General features: G+C 47.4%; 1 protein-coding gene across 3 annotated transcripts in view; it reads left to right on the top strand.

Moving 5' to 3' along the window:
- The window catches only part of LOC139413433 (UDP-glucose pyrophosphorylase 2b), a 66,776-nt gene that overhangs the window by 30,695 nt on the left and 15,056 nt on the right, over positions 1–21,025 (top strand). For all 3 annotated transcript variants that reach the window (XR_011634797.1, XM_071160829.1, XM_071160816.1), the window contains exons 4-8: positions 2,352–2,537; positions 5,631–5,764; positions 11,466–11,622; positions 14,086–14,226; positions 14,874–15,071. Coding sequence is in view for 2 of the 3 variants with exons in the window: in XM_071160829.1 (XP_071016930.1) it covers positions 2,352–2,537; positions 5,631–5,764; positions 11,466–11,622; positions 14,086–14,226; positions 14,874–15,071 (816 nt within the window). In the remaining variant the exon portion in view is untranslated. The remainder of the gene's footprint in view (positions 1–2,351; positions 2,538–5,630; positions 5,765–11,465; positions 11,623–14,085; positions 14,227–14,873; positions 15,072–21,025) is intronic.

Here is a 21,025-nt window from a genome sequence, read left to right as displayed (position 1 = left end):
TGTATCCAGTGTGTGTTGGGCTGTATCCAGTGTGTTGGGCTGTATCCAGTGTGTTGGGCTGTATCCAGTGTGTGTTGGGCTGTATCCAGTGTGTGTTGGGCTGTATCCAGTGTGTGTTGGGCTGTATCCAGTGTGTTGGGCTGTGTCCAGTGTGTGTTGGGCTGTGTCCAGTGTGTTGGGCTGTATCCAGTGTGTGTTGTGCTGTATCCAGTGTGTGTTGGGCTGTATCCAGTGTGTGTTGGGCTGTATCCAGTGTGTTGGGCTGTGTCCAGTGTGTGTTGGGCTGTATCCAGTGTGTTGGGCTGTATCCAGTGTGTGTTGGGCTGTATCCAGTGAGTTGGGCTGTGTCCAGTGTGTTGGGCTGTGTCCAGTGTGTTGGGCTGTATCCAGTGTGTGTTGGGCTGTATCCAGTGTGTTGGGCTGTATCCAGTGTGTTGGGCTGTATCCAGTGTGTTGGGCTGTATCCAGTGTGTTGGGCTGTGTCCAGTGTGTGTCGGGCTGTATCCAGTGTGTCGGGCTGTGTCCAGTGTGTTGGGCTGTATCCAGTGTGTATTGGGCTGTATCCAGTGTGTCGGGCTGTATCCAGTGTGTGTCGGGCTGTATCCAGTGTGTGTCGGGCTGTATCCAGTGTGTGTCGGGCTGTATCCAGTGTGTTGGGCTGTATCCAGTGTGTTGGGCTGTATCCAGTGTGTGTTGGGCTGTATCCAGTGTGTGTTGGGCTGTATCCAGTGTGTGTTGGGCTGTATCCAGTGTGTTGGGCTGTATCCAGTGTGTGTTGGGCTGTATCCAGTGTGTGTTGGGCTGTATCCAGTGTGTGTTGTGCTGTATCCAGTGTGTGTTGGGCTGTATCCAGTGTGTGTTGGGCTGTATCCAGTGTGTGTTGTGCTGTATCCAGTGTGTGTTGGGCTGTATCCAGTGTGTGTTGGGCTGTATCCAGTGTGTTGGGCTGTATCCAGTGAGTTGGGCTGTGTCCAGTGTGTTGGGCTGTATCCAGTGTGTTGGGCTGTATCCAGTGTGCTGGGCTGTATCCAGTGTGTTGAGCTGTATCCAGTGTGTTGGGCTGTATCCAGTGTGTGTTGGGCTGTATCCAGTGTGTGTTGGGCTGTATCCAGTGTGTATTGGGCTGTATCCAGTGTGTGTCGGGCTGTATCCAGTGTGTGTCGGGCTGTATCCAGTGTGTGTCGGGCTGTATCCAGTGTGTGTCGGGCTGTATCCAGTGTGTTGGGCTGTATCCAGTGTGTTGGGCTGTATCCAGTGTGTTGGGCTGTATCCAGTGTGTCGGGCTGTATCCAGTGTGTGTTGGGCTGTATCCAGTGTGTATTGGGCTGTATCCAGTGTGTGTCGGGCTGTATCCAGTGTGTGTCGGGCTGTATCCAGTGTGTGTCGGGCTGTATCCAGTGTGTGTCGGGCTGTATCCAGTGTGTGTCGGGCTGTATCCAGTGTGTGTTGGGCTGTATCCAGTGTGTCGGGCTGTATCCAGTGTGTGTTGGGCTGTATCCAGTGTGTATTGGGCTGTATCCAGTGTGTGTCGGGCTGTATCCAGTGTGTGTCGGGCTGTATCCAGTGTGTGTCGGGCTGTATCCAGTGTGTGTCGGGCTGTATCCAGTGTGTTGGGCTGTATCCAGTGTGTTGGGCTGTATCCAGTGTGTTGGGCTGTATCCAGTGTGTGTTGGGCTGTATCCAGTGTGTGTTGGGCTGTATCCAGTGTGTATTGGGCTGTATCCAGTGTGTGTCGGGCTGTATCCAGTGTGTGTCGGGCTGTGTCCAGTGTGTGTTAGGCCTCATATCCAGGCTCTGGTGTCTCAAAGCAATGAGCAGGACATGAGTCATCACCTCACAGGATGAGCCATGACCCTATGACCCTTCAGTTACTTAGGGTCAATCACACATGCAACACACACACATACTATTGTGCCCATTCACACACACACACACACACACACACACACACACACACACACACACACACACACACACACACACACACACACACACACAGGACATCTGTTTCAGATTTGATGTCCTGGGTGCTCCTTCTCATTGTGTATAGTTGTGAACCTCCAGCTATCTGTTTGAGATGCCAGACCTTATTGATTCAAGCTGAATGCAGGGCCCTGGGTGTGTTACAGTCCTGTCAAAGATTACACTCTTTCCTTTGTCTTCAGAAATGAACACAAAAAAGGTTCTGTGGTTTCATTTCTTCCCTAGTCCTTTTTCAGTCCTTTTTCAGTCCCTGAGTCTCCATAGATTAAATATCAAGATAAAATCCCCCCCTCCGCCCACATCAGAAGTGTTACCACATACAATACCAAAGGGAACAGATTAAATGTCTCTCCTCTCTCTCTCCACAGATCCAGCCCTATGATAAGATAGCAGCGCTGCCCCTGCCGGACAGCCTGGCAGACAGTCTCAACAAGCTGGTGGTCGTCAAGTTGAATGGAGGCCTGGGGACCAGCATGGGCTGTAAAGGCCCCAAGAGCCTCATCAGCGTCCGCAACGAGAACACTTTCCTGGACCTCACCGTGCAGCAGATAGAGGTACCTGTCGTCAATATGTTGTTAGAATGTCATCAGCAGTCATATACATGTCATGAGCAGTCATATACATGTCATGAGCAGTCATAGACATGTCATAAGCAGTCATAGACATGTCATGAGCAGTCATAGACATGTCATGAGCAGTCATGGACATGTCATAAGCAGTCATAGACATGTCATGAGCAGTCATGGGCATATCTGGCTCCTGAGTGGTGCAGCGGACTGAGGCACTGCATCACAGCGGACTGAGGCACTGCATCACAGCGGACTGAGGCACTGCATCACAGCGGACTGAGGCACTGCATCACAGCGGACTGAGGCACTGCATCTCAGCGGTCTGAGGCACTGCATCTCAGCGCACTGCGTCTCAGCGGACTGAGGGACTCCATCTCAGCGGTCTGAGGCACTGCATCTCAGCGCACTGCGTCTCAGCAGACTGAGGCACTGCATCTCGGCGGACTGAGGTACTCCATCTCAGCGGACTGAGGCACTGCATAAGTATTTGGAAAATAAGTATTTGGTCACCTACAAACAAGCAAGATTTGTCCCCCTGCTTAAGCCAGTACATGTCCAGGCCCGTCTGAAGTTTGCTAGAAAGCATTTGGATGATCCAGAAGAAGATTGGGAGAATGTCATATGGTCAGATGAAACTAAAATATAACTTTTTGGTAAAAACTAAACTCGTCGTGTTTGGAGGACAAAGAATGCTGAGTTGCATCCAAAGAACACCATACCTACTGTGAAGCGTGGGGGTGGAAACATCATGCTTTGGGGCTGTTTTTCTGCAAAGGGACCAGGACGACTGATCCGTGTAAAGGAAAGAATGAATGGAGCCATGTATCGTGAGATTTTGAGTGAAAACCTCCTTCCATCAGCAAGGGCATTGAAGATGAAACGTGGCTGGGTCTTTCAGCATGACAATGATCACACACATACACACACACACACACACACACACAGAGAGAGAGAGATGACTGAGAACCTTTACTCAGGGGACAGGACAGAGGTGGGAGTTGGTGAACATTAATGTGAGTAGGTATCCATTTTCTCCCTAAATGGCCTGATTCACAGTGGAGGTAATATGCCTATATCTGGAGGGTAAAATGATTGTCCCAGAACCACTGGGATGTGAGACAGACACAGGACACAGTGTGTGGAGGTGGGGAGAGTGTTCATGATGTGGATGTTGATGAAGGCAGCCCCCCCCCCCCCCACACCTCTCTGATTCAGAGCGGGTTGGGATACATGTGGAAGACATAGTTCAGTTGAATACTTTCAGTTGTTTCCTTCTCCTTTCCCTTTGCTTGCAGCCGTTACACAACACACACAGATACACACATATACAGACAACCACACACACGTCCGCAAACAAATACCGCCTCTCTCTGGCTCTGACACACACACACCTCTCAGTTCCAGCACACTGCGCTCTCTGTCCCCCCTCTGCCTGGCCAAACCCACAGACCTGCCCCATAGAATAACAGCTCTCCTTTCAGTCAGACTGCCTGAAGACATTAGAGAGCTTCACACAGACCCTCAGCTGATCTTATAATATACTAAATATAATGATCATGCTGTTTAATCTACTTGAGAGATACATAATACAACATTTGTAATGTCTTTATTCTTTTGGAACTTCTGTGAGCGTAATGTTTACTGTTAATTTTACTTTTGTATATTCTCTACTTCACTTGCTTTGGCAATGTTAACATATGTTTCCCATGTCAATAAAGCCCCTGGGGGGGGGGGGGGGGGGGGGGAGAGAGAGAGAGAGAGAGAGAGAGAGAGAGAGAGAGAGAGAGAAGGGCTGTTTTCTTAATCCACAGGACCTCTTTATCCCTCCTCTCTAGCCTGCTGACCTTTCAACTCTGTCCTGGGGTCCTCTGAGGAAATGGGAGTTCATAACTTCCCAAAATTCATAAAACAAAACTTAAAATGGTTGCACTAAATCTAAACCAACATCCTACAGTGGAATAGATCCTGTTACGCCAGTCAGACAGTGTGTGATTTCCTGATAGTTAGTTGTGTCATATCCTGGTAGTTACATTGGTTGGTAGTGGAGCTGAACTTCACACGACCCCACCTCTCCTAGGACAGTCCCACCCTTAATGACCTCATAAAGCCGAGACGAACCTCGACCAGCCTGGTTGCTTCATAAACTCCACCACACACCCACACAGTTTTTTTTTAACAGTTTACCGTAACAACCGCTCCCTCGTTAAAGTCTGGACTCTAGAGTCTTCGGGCTTGTTCAGCATTGCAGCCGACTGGGCAGCCAGACTGCCGACTAACTGAGCTACCAATCACCTTGCATCATAAATAACTACTCATTATGATTTGTCAATCAGTCAGTCACAATGCATCTCGGATTTGATGCTCTCCAACACTGCCATTGCATTAGCTCCAACCAGCCTGTCGCTTGGTTTGCTGTGGCCAGTATGCCGGCCAAGCACTCCTTTCACCTGTTCTCAATCCAATATGGCTGCCAAGCACTCCTTTCACCTGTTCTCAATCCAATATGGCTACCAAGCACTCCTTTCACCTGTTCTCAATCCAATATGGCCGCCAAGCACTCCTTTCACCTGTTCTCAATCAAATATGGCCGCCAAGCACTCCTTTCACCTGTTCTCAATCCAATATGGCCGCCAAGCACTCCTTTCCCCTGTTCTCAATCCAATATGGCTACCAAGCACTCCTTTCACCTGTTCTCAATCCAATATGGCTACCAAGCACTCCTTTCACCTGTTCTCAATCCAATATGGCTACCAAGCACTCCTTTCACCTGTTCTCAATCCAATATGGCCGCCAAGCACTCCTTTCACCTGTTCTCAATCCAATATGGCCGCCAAGCCCTCCTTTCACCTGTTCTCAATCCAATATGGCCGCCAAGCACTCCTTTCACCTGTTCTCAATCCAATATGGCCGCCAAGCACTCCTTTCCCCTGTTCTCAATCCAATATGGCCGCCAAGCACTCCTTTCACCTGTTCTCAATCCAATATGGCCGCCAAGCACTCCTTTCACCTGTTCTCAATCCAATATGGCCGCCAAGCACTCCTTTCACCTGTTCTTAATCCAATATCTTTTTCCCTCAGCACTTGAACAAGAAGTACAACACAGACGTTCCTCTGGTCCTGATGAACTCCTTCAACACGGATGAAGACACCAAGAAGATCCTTCAGAAATACACACACCACCGTGTCAAGATACACACCTTCAACCAGAGCAGGTAACACACGCACCGCAGTATGTCTCATATCTTGCTTGATCAGAATATATGAGACATACTGGACATAAAACTGGAAATCCTGTCTGTAGCTGTAATGAATGGACTCTAAAGACTTAAAGGAAAAATCCACCCAAAACCACTAATTCCTTTCATTTACAGTGTTAAATCACACTAACATGTGTGAGAAAAGTATCTAAACCTGTGAGTATTTAAATATGTAATTTTGCCGTTATAATAAGGTTGGTAGCAACATGGAAAATCATTGTGGAAATCTGTTGCAGTTCAAATCAACTACAAAGTCCACAATGCAACGCTCTCTCTATGGGCTGGCTGGCTAGCTAGCAAGGAAACTTAGCTACACACAATAATACCAAAGATAATATCAGCATGTAAAGTAGATAGTTAGCTGTAAAATTGACTAAATAAACGGCACTATCAATTGTGACACATCACCTGGTATCAGTCCTATGTAGCAACATTTGAAATTGTTTTTTATTTACATTGGATAAAAGTAGAGACTGGGCTAGAAAATGGTATATCATACCAATACCAATACAGACATTGTCATTGCTGTAGTATGAATCTGCAGGTAGCTAAAGCTAACCAACTAGGTTCAATGTTAGCTAGCTAACATTAGGCTATAACTAGCAATGCAAATGGATTTCTGATTCAAATAATATTACTGCACAGATTATACACGTAACGTTAGATAGCGAGCCAGCATGATAACGTTCACTAGCTAGCAAACAGTATGCTTTAATTTGCAATGAAAACAACTTTCTGACAAAATTAGAAACTTTGAATATCTGAAATTGTAGCTAAACTCTTAACGGTATACACTAATGAACGCTTCACGGTAGACCGGAACCATGTAACTCAGTTTTGTTTGTAGCTACATCTTGTTTGTCAGCGTTGTGTCAAGTCACTCCGGTTCACACAGACCGTGGTGTATGCAGAAACTGACCTGTCGATAGCGCCTGCTAAAGTCAGGCCATTAAAGAGAAAAGTAGCTCAACTTTTGTAGTTCTCCATGGCTAACATTATATCTTTCAAAAACGCTACAGAAGAAAGGACGATCAACATATACAGTATTGAGCAGCTCACGTTATAGACAGAAGTATGCTATATGGCGAGGGAGGCTAGCACTGGAGTAATATGATCACATTTTTTGGTTCTAGTCAGGATTCTAGCAGTCGTATTTAGCACTAACTGAAGTTTATTTAGTGCTTTATCCGGGTAGCCGGAAAGTAGAGCATTGCAGTAGTCTAACCTATAAGTGACAAAAGCATGGATTAATTTTTCTGCATCATTTTTGGACAGAAAGTTTCTGATTTTTGCAATGTTACGTAGATGGAAAAAAGCTGTCCTTGAAACAGTCTTGATATGTACTTCAAAAGAGAGATCAGGGTCCAGAGTAACGCCGAGGTCCTTCACAGTTTTATTTGAGACGACTGTACAACCATTAAGTGCACATGGAAGTTCACATGTTCCAGAAGGCATTTCTGCCATGCTACATCATTGGGCTCCACGGTGCATTCTGGGAAATTCCTGGGCAAGGAGCGCTCTCCTTCAAGGAGTGAATGGGATTCTATTGGGCGCTAGCTCAAAAACCCAACTTTAGCACCAATTTCATCAACCAGAAGTACAACATTACAATACTTTTCAGAGATGTGAGATAATTCACTTGCTATCTGTAATATCATATAGCTTTAGAATCGTGACATTATGTACTTTTGAGGGAAATTGGCAAGTTTCTTGATATATACACTGACTTTGAAGCGATTGCGTTACAATTAGCTTAGAAACCGCGTGACGCAGCATGACGACGAGAATGTGATTTGTCACAGTCTGCTGGGTGGGGCGTTATATTTTCCTTCATTCATCTTCTTTCTATAGTATCTCAGGCAACAGCACCATGCAATGCACCCTGGGATAAAGAGGCAGACAAACAGGAAAATGTGCTACATAGACCCTCCGTTAAATGACACATTTCTCGAGGTAGGAATATCGCAAAAATATAATCAAAGTCTTATTTGAGAGAAGACATTCTCCGGAGTTATGACATCGGCCAGTATTGAAATCTGACGTGTATGAGAGACGTTTTGGTGATCTAAAAGTCATTTTCCTATTAACTTCCAGTGTAGTCAGAGCGACTTTATCACAGTGCTACGTCATAGCGGCCGGAGTTCTGCCTACTTCAACGCCAATAACTCAGATACACGTGAAAACAGGAATTGACCCGGAGAATCCATAGAACATCCCTCAGAGATGCACAAAAACAATATAACTTTCAACATGGGTGAACCTTTCCTTTTAAGCAGTGGACTGTCTGTTGAATTGGACTGGAGACTAAAAGGCTTGTTGTGTTAATATTTTATCAGCCTCCTCAAGGAGGGCTTTACCTCAGAAGCTCCTACGCCTTTGGAATACAATCAAAGACAAAGTGAGGATCAAGCTGGAGTGTGTCAAAAAGCCTGGTCAGATGACAACTTAATCCTCTTTTAATGAGGCCCCTTCCCTCTCCTCTCCTCCCCCTTCCTTCCTTCCCTCTCCTCTCCTCCCCTTCCCTCTCCTCCCCCTTCCCTCTCCTCCCCCTTCCCTCTCCTCTCCTGCCCACTCCTCTCCTCCCCCTTCCCTCTCCTCCCCCTTCCCTCTCCTCCCCCTTCCCTCTCCTCCCCCTTCCCTCTCCTCTCCTCCCCCTTCCCTCTCCTCTCCTGCCCACTCCTCTCCTCTGCTCTCCTCTCCTCCCCCTTTCCCTCTCCTCTCCTGCCCACTCCTCTCCTCTGCTCTCCTCTCCTCTTCTCCAATGTTCCCCCTAAGCTGCTCCAGTGTGTACAGCTCCCCTCGGACTGCCATGCAGAAGAAATATGAGCCCTCTAGAGTTTTCCCCTTTAGTTAACACTATCAACGTTTCCCTTTACTGTGGGAGTTAAGGTCGAATCACTGCAATATTAGACACTTTCAATGCAACATACCGAAACTAAACTAACTATGCAAGACTTAGTATGCAAAACAAAATATGCAAGAGATGTTGTTATAGGCAGAACGCATCCGAGTAGAATTCTGTTGCATTGACAGGCTGTACTCAGGCTGTACTCTACACAGACCAGTGAGCCATAACCCCTCACCCCCTAGCAAGACCATCCTCCCCTCTCATGGCCAGACAGACAGATCTCAGGTCATCCTCCCCTCTCATAGCCAGACAGACAGACCGATCTCAGGTCATCCTCCCCTCTCATAGCCAGACAGACAGACAGATCTCAGGTCATCCTCCCCTCTCATGGCCAGACAGACAGACATATCTCAGGTAATCCTCCCCTCTCATAGCCAGACAGACAGACAGATCTCAGGTCATCCTCCCCTCTCATGGCCAGACAGATCTCAGGTAATTCTCCCCTCTCATGGCCAGACCGACAGATCTTAGGTATTCCTCCCCTCTCATGGCCAGACAGACAGACAGATCTCAGGTCATCCCCCCCTCTCATGGCCAGACAGACAGACATATCTCAGGTAATCCTCCTCTCTCATGGCCAGACAGACAGACAGATCTCAGGTCATCCTCCCCTCTCATGACCAGACAGACAGACATATCTCAGGTAATCCTCCCCTCTCATGGCCAGACAGACAGATCTCAGGTAATTCTCCCCTCTCATGGCCAGACAGACAGATCTTAGGTCATCGTCCCCTCTCATGGCCAGACAGACAGACATATCTCAGGTAATTCTCCCCTCTCATGGCCAGACAGACAGACATATCTCAGGTAATTCTCCCCTCTCATGGACAGACAGAGACAGACAGACAGACAGACAGACAGACAGACAGACAGACAGACAGACAGACAGACAGACAGACAGACAGACAGACAGACAGATCTCAGGTAATCCTCCCCTCTCATAGCCAGACAGACAGACAGACAGACAGACAGACAGACAGACAGACAGACAGACAGACAGACAGACAGACAGACAGACAGACAGACAGACAGACAGAGACAGACAGACCTCAGGTAATCCTCCCCTCATGGCCAGACAGACAGACATATCTCAGGTCATCCTCCCCTCATGGCCAGGCACACAGACAGACAGACAGACAGACAGACAGACAGACAGATCTCAGGTAATCCTCCCCTCTCATAGCCAGACAGACAGACAGACAGACAGACAGACAGACAGACAGACAGAGACAGACAGACAGATCTCAGGTAATCCTCCCCTCATGGCCAGACAGACAGACATATCTCAGGTCATCCTCCCCTCATGGCCAGGCACACAGACAGACAGACAGACAGACAGACAGACAGACAGACAGACAGACAGACAGACAGACAGACTATCCTCAGCTCTGTAAGGAGACGTTAAACGTTCTCCTTCCTAATCTGCTCTTATCAGCTGATAAACGTTAAGTGATGACGGCTCCTTGATCTGTTCAGTTGGTATTCCCGTCATTGACCCATTCCTAACAGGATTCACATGATTTAAAAGTAAAACATGAAACCTGGAAGTTCATTCACCCTCTCTCTCCTCTCCCGCCCTCCTGCCCTCTGTCCCAGGTACCCCCTGTATTAATAAAGAGTCCCTCCTGCCCTCGGTCCCAGGTACCCCCGTGTTAATAAAGAGTCCCTCCTGCCCTCTGTCCCAGGTACCCCCGTATTAATAAAGAGTCCCTCCTGCCCTCTGTCCCAGGTACCCCCGTGTTAATAAAGAGTCCCTCCTGCCCTCTGTCCCAGGTACCCCCGTATTAATAAAGAGTCCCTCCTGCCTTCTGTCCCAGGTACCCCGGTATTAATAAAGAGTCCCTCCTGCTCTCTGTCCCAGGTACCCCGGTATTAATAAAGAGTCCCTCCTGCCCTCTGTCCCAGGTACCCCCGTGTTAATAAAGAGTCCCTCCTGCCCTCTGTCCCAGGTACCCCTGTATTAATAAAGAGTCCCTCCTGCCCTCTGTCCCAGGTACCCCGTGTTAATAAAGAGTCCCTCCTGCCCTCTGTCCCAGGTACCCCTGTATTAATAAAGAGTCCCTCCTGCCCTCTGTCCCAGGTACCCCCGTGTTAATAAAGAGTCCCTCCTGCCCTCTGTCCCAGGTACCCCCGTATTAATAAAGAGTCCCTCCTGCCCTCTGTCCCAGGTACCCCTGTATTAATAAAGAGTCCCTCCTGCCCTCCTGCTCTCTGTCCCAGGTACCCCTGTATTAATAAAGAGTCCCTCCTGCCCTCTGTACCAGGTACCCCCGTATTAATAAAGAGTCCCTCCTGCCCTCTGTCCCAGGTACCCCCGTATTAATAAAGAGTCCCTCCTGCCCTCTGTCCCAGGTACCCCTGTATTAATAAAGAGTCCCTCCTGCCCTCTGTCCCAGGTACCCCCGTATTAATAAAGAGTCCCTCCTGCCCTCTGTCCCAGGTACCCCCGTGTTAATAAAGAGTCCCTCCTGCCCTCTGTCCCAGGTACCCCCGTATTAATAAAGAGTCCCTCCTGCCCTCTGTCCCAGGTACCCCTGTATTAATAAAGAGTCCCTCCTGCCCTCTGTCCCAGGTACCCCCGTGTTAATAAAGAGTCCCTCCTGCCCTCTGTCCCAGGTACCCCTGTATTAATAAAGAGTTCCTCCTGCCCTCTGTCCCAGGTACCCCCGTATTAATAAAGAGTCCATCCTACCCTCTGTCCCAGGTACCCCCGTATTAATAAAGAGTCCCTCCTGCCCTCTGTCCCAGGTACCCCCGTATTAATAAAGAGTCCCTCCTGCCTGTGGCCACAGACATTGGTATGATGGGTGAGAACGCTGACGTGTGGTACCCTCCTGGCCACGGGGACATCTACGCCAGCTTCTACAACTCTGGTCTGCTGGATCATCTCATCACAGAGGGCAAGGTACACACACACACACACACACACACACACACACACACACATACACACACACACACACACACACACACACACACACACACGCACACACACACACACACAGGAGGAGGCTGGTGGGAGGAGCTATAGGAGGACGAGCTCATTGTAATGGCTGGAATGAAATGAATTGAGCGGTATCAAACATATGGAAACCACATGTTTGATGTATGCACACACACACACACACACACACACGCACACGCACAGAGAGAGGCAAGGTTCTTTAAAAGTGCTTTCCTCACCATATAGCCCTTGATTCACTCCAGAACTGACTGCCCTTTACCAGCACTAAAACATCCTGTGGCGTTCTGCACCGCGATATGCAACTTTTCAGGGAAGTCAGGAACCAATATACACAGTCAGTTAGGAAAGCATAGGCTAGCTTTTTCATCCTGTAGCTCTACCTCCAAAACGTTTTGGGACACTAAAGTCCATGGAGAACAAGAGCACCTCCTCCCAGCTGCCCACTGCCCTGAGGCTAGGTAACACGGTCACCACCGATAAATCCATGATAATCGAACATTTCAATAAGCATTTCTCAACGGCTGGCCATGCTTTCCTCCTGGCTACCCCAACCCCGGCCAACAGCTCCGCCCCCCCCGCAGCTACTTGCCCAAGCCTCCCCAGCTTCTCCTTCACCCAAATCCAGATAGCAGATGTTCTGAAAGAGCTGTAAAACCTGGACCCGTACAAATCAGCTGGGCAAGACACTCTGGACCCTCTCTTTCTGAAACTATCCGCCGCCATTGTAGCAACCCCTATTACCAACCTGTTCAACCGCTCTTTGGTATCGTCTGAGATCCCCAAGGATTGGAAAGCTGCCGCGGTCATCCCCCTCTTCAAAAGGGGTGACACTCTAGACCCAAACTGTTATAGACCTATATCCATCCTGCCCTGCCTCTCTAAAGTCTTCGAAAGCCTAGTTAATAAACAGATCACTGACCATTTCGAATCCCACCGTACCTTCTCCGCTGTGCAATCTGTTTTCCGAGCCGGTCAGGGGTGCACCTCAGCCACGCTCAAGGTACAAAACGATATCATAACCTCCATCGATAAAAGACAGTACTGTGCAGCCGTCTTCATCGTCCTGGCCAAGGCCTTCAACTCTGTCAATCACCATATTCTTATTGGCAGACTCAATAGCCTTGGTTTCTCAAATGACTGCCTCGCCTGGTTCACCAACTTCTTCCCAGACAGTGTGTTCAGTTCAGTGTGTTCAGTGTGTCCTGTTGTGTCCTGTTGTCCGGACCTCTGGCAGTCTCTATGGGGGTATCACAAGGTTCAATTCTCGGGCCAACTCTTTTCTCTGTATATATCAACAATGTCGCTCTTGCTGCGGGTGATTCCCTGACCCACCTCTACTCAGACGACACCATTCTGTATACATCTGGCCCTTCTTTGGACACTGTGTTAACTAACCTCCAGACGAGCTTCAATGCCATACAACACTCCTTCCATGGCTTCCAACTGCTCTTAAATGCTAGTAAAACCAAATGCATGCTTTTCAACCGTTCACTGCCCGCACCGACCCGCCCGACTAGCATCACTACTCTGGACGGTTCTGACCTAGAATATGTGGACAACTACAAATACCTATGTGTCTGGCTAGATTGTAAACTCTCCCTCCAGACGGCTTTCTATTTCAATTTCACAACAAAGCCTCCTTCACTCGGCAGGGTGGCCTAGTGGTTAGAGCGTTGGACTAGTTACCGAAAGGTTGCAAGTTCATATCCCCGAGCTGACAAGGTCGTTCTGCCCCTGAACTGTGGTTCTGCCCCTGAACAGGCAGTTAACCCACTGTTCCTAGGCCGTCATTGAAAATAAGAATTTGTTCTTAACTGACTTGCCTGGTTAAATAAAAAATGTAATTAAAAAAGTTAACCACCCTATCTGCAGCACTGACCACTTTTTAAAGAAAATAATAATTATTATTATTATTATTATTATCATTATTAAGAAAAAAGTTATTTTATTTATACAATTTGTAAATGATATTAAATAATTCAGCCGGCGCTGCTATTGATACTATGTTTCTTCTCTTGTGTAAAATGTTCATTCCATAACGTTGTAAAACCACAGCAAAGTCAAACAATCGAGTTCCAAGGCACCAATATACCACAGGAGGTTGGTGGCACATTAATCGGGGAGGAGGGGCTCGTGGTAATGGCTGGAGCAGAATCATTGGAACGGTATCAAATCCATCACATACATGGTTTCTAGGTGTTTGATGCCATTCCATCTGTTCCGTTCCGGTCGTTATTACGAGCCGTGTGTATATTTCCTCAGCAGCATCCTGTGAAATATACTATACCAAACCTTAGGAACACTTTCCTAATATTGAGTTGCACCCCAGGAAGACTAGCTGCTTTCGCAACAGCTAATGGGGATCCTGATAAAATACCCTACCCCCCCCCCCCCCCTCTTCAGGAGTACATCTTTGTGTCTAACATTGATAACCTGGGTGCTACGGTGGACCTGAACATCCTGCATCACCTGGTGAGCCAGCCCAACGGGAAACGCTGTGAGTTCATCATGGAGGTCACCGACAAGACCCGCGCTGACGTCAAGGTGGGTGGCAGGAGGAGGGAGGCGGCGGCCATGTTGTGGTCTCTGTTAGTGGTTTATTCTGTCTTCTTTATTCACCTCTCACTATTAACACTTTCTCATCATTTTATTCACACTTTATAAACAGTTCATTCAATTGTTGTTAATTCATTAATGTGGATTGGTATATCTTTTCTTTTTTTTTTACTTTTAATTAATTATATATAGCCATTTATTTTTAAAGAATATAACGTATAAATAAATAATGAGCTTTAGTTAAACTGTACTACCCCATCAGAACCCAAAATAACCTCTTTCTCTCTCTCTCTGTCTCTCTCTGTCTCTCTCTGTCTTTCTCTGGCTCTCTCTGTCTCTCTCTGTCTTTCTCTGTCTCTCTCTGTCTCTCTCTGGCTCTCTCTGTCTCTCTCTGTCTTTCTCTGGCTCTCTCTGTCTCTCTCTGTCTTTCTCTGTCTCTCTCTGTCTCTCTCTGGCTCTCTCTGTCTCTCTCTCTGTGTTTCTGTCTCTGTCTCTGTGTCTCTCTGTCTCTCTCTGTCTCTCTGTGTCTCTGTCTCTGCCTCTCTGTGTCTCTGTCTCTCTGTGTCTGTGTCTCTGTCTCTCTGTGTCTCTGTCTCTGTCTCTCTCTGTCTCTGTCTCTGTCTCTGTCTCTCCAGGGCGGTACTCTTATTCAGTATGATAACAAGCTGCGTCTGCTGGAGATAGCCCAGGTCCCCAAGGCCCATGTAGATGAGTTCAAATCAGTCACCAAGTTTAAGATCTTCAACACCAACAACCTGTGGATCTCTCTGGGCGCCATCAAGAGGCTGCAGGAGCAGAACGCCATGGACATGGAGATCATCGTTAACCCCAAGGTGAGAGACCAGACGGGCAGGCATACACACACACACACACACACACACACACACACACACACACACACACACACACACACACACCGTGTAGGTTGTGCATAGGTCAACACACACACACAAAAACCACTTAGCTCGGTACAGTTTGATGCTGTTTCGGTCAAGGCAGTCCAGCTCAGGTCAGACCAGCTGAATGTATATATTCTGTCTCAGACTAATAGAATCGACTGAGCTCCTTATCCATATGTTGGATCCACCAAATGGTTAATAGTCTAAATCAAATGTTATTTGTCACATACACATGGTTAGCAGATGTTAATGCGAGTGTTGCGAAATGCTTGTGCTTCTAGTTTTGACAATGCAGTAATAACCAACGAGCAATCTAACTAACAATTTCACAACAGTTACCTTATACACACAAGTGTAAAGGGATAAAGAATATGAATGAGTGATGGTACAGAACGACATAGGCAAGATGCAGTAGATGGTATAGAGTACAGTATATAGATATGAGATGAGTAATGTAGGGTATGTAAACATATAAAAGTGGCATTGTTTAAAGTGGCTAGTGATACATGTATTACATAAAGATGGCAAGATGTAGTAGATGGTATAGGGTACAGTATATACATATGAGATGAGAAATGTAGGGTATGTAACCATTATATTAAGTGGCATTGTTTAAAGTGGCTAGTGATACATTTTTTACATCAATTTTTCCATTATTAAAGTGGCTGGAGTTGAATCAGTATGTTGAAAGCAGCCCCTCAATGTTAGTGGTGGCTGTTTAACAGTCTGATGGCCTTGAGATAGAAGCTGTTTTTCAGTCTCTCGGTCCCAGCTTTGATGCACCTGTACTGACCTCGTCTTCTGGATGATAGTGGGGTGAACAGGCAGTGGCTCGGGTGGTTGTCGTCCTTGATGATCTTTTTGGCCTTCCTATGACATCGGGTGGTGTAGGTGTCCTGGAGGGCAGGTAGTTTGCCCCCGGTGATGCGTTGTGCAGACCTCACTACCCTCTGGAGAGCCTTACAGTTGTGGGCGGAGCAGTTGCCGTACCAGGCGGTGATACAGCCCGACAGGATGCTCTCGATTGTGCATCTGTAAAAGTCTAATTTCAACAGCTGACAATATTGAATAAATCAACTGTAAACTTGTCAATGAGGAGGCAGAGAGACGTGGTGCACAATTCCTCTTCAGTTACACTCCGACTCAAAACACCTGCTCTGTTCCCACACCTCTCATCCCGTAAAGTAGGAACAAGTTAAGTATTTGGTCCCATATTCATAACACGCAATGACTACATCAAGCTTTGTGCCCAATAGAAATGAATGGTAAATAATGTATTGTGTCATTTTGGAGTCACTTTTATTGTAAATAAGAACATAATATGTTTCTAAACACTTCTACATTAATGTGGATGCTACCATGATTACAGATAGTCCTGAATTAATCATGAATAATGATGAGTGAGAAAGTTACAGATGCACAAATATCATACCCTCCCAAAAATGTTAACCTCCCCTGTTATTGTAATGGTGAAATGTTAGCATGTCTTGGGGGTATGCTAACCTCCCCTGTTATTGTAATGGTGAGATGTTAGCATGTCTTGGGGGTATGCTAACCTCCCCTGTTATTGTAAGGCTGAGAGGTTAGCATGTCTTGGGGGTATGCTAACATCCCCTGTTATTGTAAGGCTGAGATGTTAGCATGTCTTGGGGGTATGCTAACCTCCCCTGATATTGTAAGGCTGAGATGTTAGCATGTCTTTGGGGTATGCTAACCTCCCCTGTTATTGTAATGGTGAGGTGTTAGCATGTCTTAGGGGTATGCTAACCTCACCTGATATTGTAAGGCTGAGAGGTTAGCATGTCTTGAGGGTATGCTAACCTCCCCTGTTATTGTAAGGCTGAGATGTTAGCATGTCTTGGAGGTATGCTAACCTCCCCTGATATTGTAAGGCTGAGATGTTAGCATGTCTTGGGGGTATGCTAACCTCCCCTGTTATTGTAATGGTGAGGTGTTAGCATGTCTTAGGGGTATGCTAACCTCACCTGATATTGTAAGGCTGAGAGGTTAGCATGTCTTGGGGGTATGCTAACCTCCCCTGTTATTGTAAGGCTGAGATGTTAGCATGTCTTGGGGGTATGCTAACCTCCCCTGTTATTGTAAGGCTGAGATGTTAGCATGTCTTGGGGTTGTGATATTTATGCGTCCGTAAACTTTCTCACTCATCATTATTTATCAAACACCCTCAAATGAAAGCTGACAGTCGGCACTTTAACCTCGTAGTCACTGTATCATTTCCAATCCAAAGTGCTGGAGTACAGAGACAAAACAGCAAAATATTTGTCACTGTCCCAAAACTATTGGAGCTCCCTGTATATATAGCAAAGTGCTGCCTATAGAGGGACACCACCACGCCGTTCCAGAGGACATCCCTCCTCAATAAATGATGTCCTGCAGTCTCACTAAAGCCCAGAGGGCAGCCCTCCTCAATAAATGATGTCCTACAGTCTCACTAAAGCCCAGAGGACAGCCCTCCTCAATAAATTATGTCCTACAGTCTCACTAAAGCCCAGAGGGCAGCCCTCCTCAATAAATTATGTCCTACAGTCTCACTAAAGCCCAGAGGGCAGCCCTCCTCAATAAATGATGTCCTGCAGTCTCACTAAAGCCCAGAGGACAGCCCTCCTCAATAAATGATGTCCTACAGTCTCACTAAAGCCCAGAGGGCAGCCCTCCTCAATAAATGATGTCCTGCAGTCTCACTAAAGCCCAGAGGACAGCCCTTCTCCATAAATGATGTCCTGCAGTCTCACTAAAGCCCAGAGGACAACCCTCCTCAATAAATGATGTCCTATAGTCTCACTAAAGCCCAGAGGACAACCCTCCTCAATAAATGATGTCCTACAGTCTCACTAAAGCCCAGAGGACAGCCCTCCTCAATAAACGATGTCCTGCAGTCTCACTAAAGCCCAGAGGACAACCCTCCTCAATAAATGATGTCCTGCAGTCTCACTAAAGCCCAGAGGACAACCCTCCTCAATAAATGATGTCCTGCAGTCTCACTAAAGCTCACATTCTAAAATCTCTTTACTGCAGATAAAGAGTGTTTGTGTGGATGGGTGTGTGAGTCTGCATGTGGGCAGGGGTGGGTGGGGGGTGTGTGAGTCTGCATGTGGGCATGGGGGGGGTGGGTGAGTCTGCATGTGGGCAGGGGTGGGGGGGGGGGGTTGTGAGTCTGCATGTGGGCATGGGGGGGGGGGGTGCATGGCTGTATTATCTAAGATTACACTTCTCATTCAAAGTGAATCAATTGAGTGCTCTACGATAATGATGGCTGGTCGACGAATCACGATCAAATGATTTGTTGAGAGCCACGAGACAAAAGTACAAAGATCTTTTAAAGCCAAGATACACCCCTTTAAACCTACAATGACGAACAACAGATATATAGGACGGGTCACAAGGTTAAGATCTGTATGAAAGATATCTATAATTCATAGCAGACAGTATCTGCTGTGTCAACAGTTTTCATTGTATAGACCAGTGTCTGGCCCTCCTACTCCAAACTGGAACCATCGCTTCCTGGTACGGTATGGAACAGAAACATTAACTCATGCTCTGGAATGTTCTTTACAGAGTTACAGAGTGACTCTGCCCTGAGACATTACAGAGTGGCTCTGCCCTGAGACATTACAGAGTGGAGCTACCCTGAGACATTACAGAGTGGAGCTGCCCTGAGACATTACAGAGGGGGCCTCACTGAGACATTACAGAGTGGCTCTGCCCTGAGACATTACAGAGTGGAGCTGCCCTGAGACATTACAGAGTGGCTCTGCCCTGAGACATTACAGAGGGGGCCTCACTGAGACATTACAGAGTGGAGCTGCCCTGAGACATTACAGAGTGGAGCTGCCCTGAGACATTACAGAGTGGAGCTGCCCTGAGACATTACAGAGTAGAGCTGCCCTGAGACATTACAGAGTGGCTCTGCCCTGAGACATTACAGAGTGGCTCTGCCCTGAGACATTACAGAGTGGAGCTGCCCTGAGACATTACAGAGTGGAGCTGCCCTGAGACATTACAGAGTGGAGCTGCCCTGAGACATTACAGAGTAGAGCTGCCCTGAGACATTACAGAGTGGCTCTGCCCTGAGACATTACAGAGTGGCTCTGCCCTGAGACATTACAGAGTGGAGCTGCCCTGAGACATTACAGAGTGGAGCTGCCCTGAGACATTACAGAGTGGAACTGTCCTGAGACATTACAGAGTGGAACTGTCCTGAGACATTACAGAGTGGAGCTGTCCTGAGACATTACAGAGTGGAGCTGTCCTGAGACATTACAGAGTGGAGCTGTCCTGAGACATTACAGAGTGGAGCTGTCCTGAGACATTACAGAGTGGTTCTGTCCTCAGACATTACAGAGTGGCTCTGCCCTGAGACACTACTGAGTGGCTCTGTCCTGAGACATTACAGAGTGGCTCTGCCCTGAGACATTACAGAGTGGCTCTGTCCTGAGACATTACAGAGTGGCTCTGCCCTGAGACATTACAGAGTGGCTCTGTCCTGAGACATTACAGAGTGGCTCTGCCCTGAGACATTACAGAGTGGAGCTGCCCTGAGACATTACAGAGTGGAGCTGCCCTGAGACATTACTGAGTGGAGCTTCCCTGAGACATTACAGAGTGGAGCTGCCCTGAGACATTACTGAGTGGAGCTGCCCTGAAACATTACAGAGTGGAGCTGCCCTGAGACATTACAGAGTGGAGCTGCCCTGAGACATTACAGAGTGGAGCTGCCCTGAGACATTACAGAGAGGCTCTGCCCTGAGACATTACAGAGTGGAGCTGCCCTGAGACATTACAGAGAGGCTCTGCCCTGAGACATTACAGAGACTGCTACTTCTATTGGATATACAATGCCTTGGGAAAGTATTCAGATCCCTTGACTTTTTCCATATTTTGTTACGTTACAGCCTTATTCTAAAATGGATTCAATTATTGTTTTTTCATCATCAATCTACACACTGTACTCCATAATGACAAAGCAAAAACAGGGTTTTAGAATATCATATTTACATAAGTATTTACTTTACTCAGTACTTTGTTGAAGCAGTGATCACAGCCTCCAGTCTTCTTGGGTATGACTCGACAAGCTTGGCACACCTGTATTTGGGGAGTTTCTCCCATTCTTCTCGGCAAATCCTCTCAAGCTCTGTCAGGTTGGATGGGGAGCGTTGCTGCACAGCTATTTTTAGGTCTCTCCAGAGATGTTCAAGTCCGGGCTCTGGCTGGGCCACTCGAGGACATTCAGGACATTCAAGCCACGTCTGTGTTGTATTAGCTGTGTGCTTAGGGTCATTGTCCCGTTAGAAGGTGAACCTTCGCCACAGTCTGAAGTCATGGGCACTCTGGAGCAGGATCAAGGATCTCTCTGTACTTTGCTCCGTTCATCTTTTCCTTGTTCCTGACTAGTCTCCCAGTCCCTGCCACTGAAAAACATCCCCACGGCATGATGCTGCCACCACCATGCTTCCCCGTAGGGATGGTGCCAGGTTTCGTCCAGACGTGACGCTTTGCATTCAGGCCAAAAAGTTCAATCTTGGTTTGATCAGACCAGAGAGTCTTGTTTCTCATGATCTGAAAGTCTTTAGGTGCCTTTTGGCAAACTCCATGCGGGCTTTCATGTGCCTTTTACTGAGGAGTGGCTTCCATCTGGCCTGATTGATAAAGTGCTAAAGGCCTGATTGGTGAAGTGCTGCAGAAATGGTTGTCCTTCTGGAAGTTTCTCCCTTCTCCACAGAGGAACTCTAGAGCTCTGTCAGAGTGACCATCCTGTTCTTCTCCCCCGATTGCTCAGATTGGCCGGGTGGCCAGCTCTTGGAAGAGTCTTAGTGGTTCCAAACTTCTTCCATTTAAGAATGATGGAGGCCATTGTGTTCTTGGGAACC

Source organism: Oncorhynchus clarkii, chromosome 1 (genome assembly GCF_045791955.1).
Source record: "Oncorhynchus clarkii lewisi isolate Uvic-CL-2024 chromosome 1, UVic_Ocla_1.0, whole genome shotgun sequence".
Classification (NCBI taxonomy): Eukaryota; Metazoa; Chordata; class Actinopteri; order Salmoniformes; family Salmonidae; genus Oncorhynchus; species Oncorhynchus clarkii.
The sequence above is the reverse complement of the archived record's forward strand: the minus strand, read 5'-3'. Positions and strand labels throughout refer to the sequence as shown.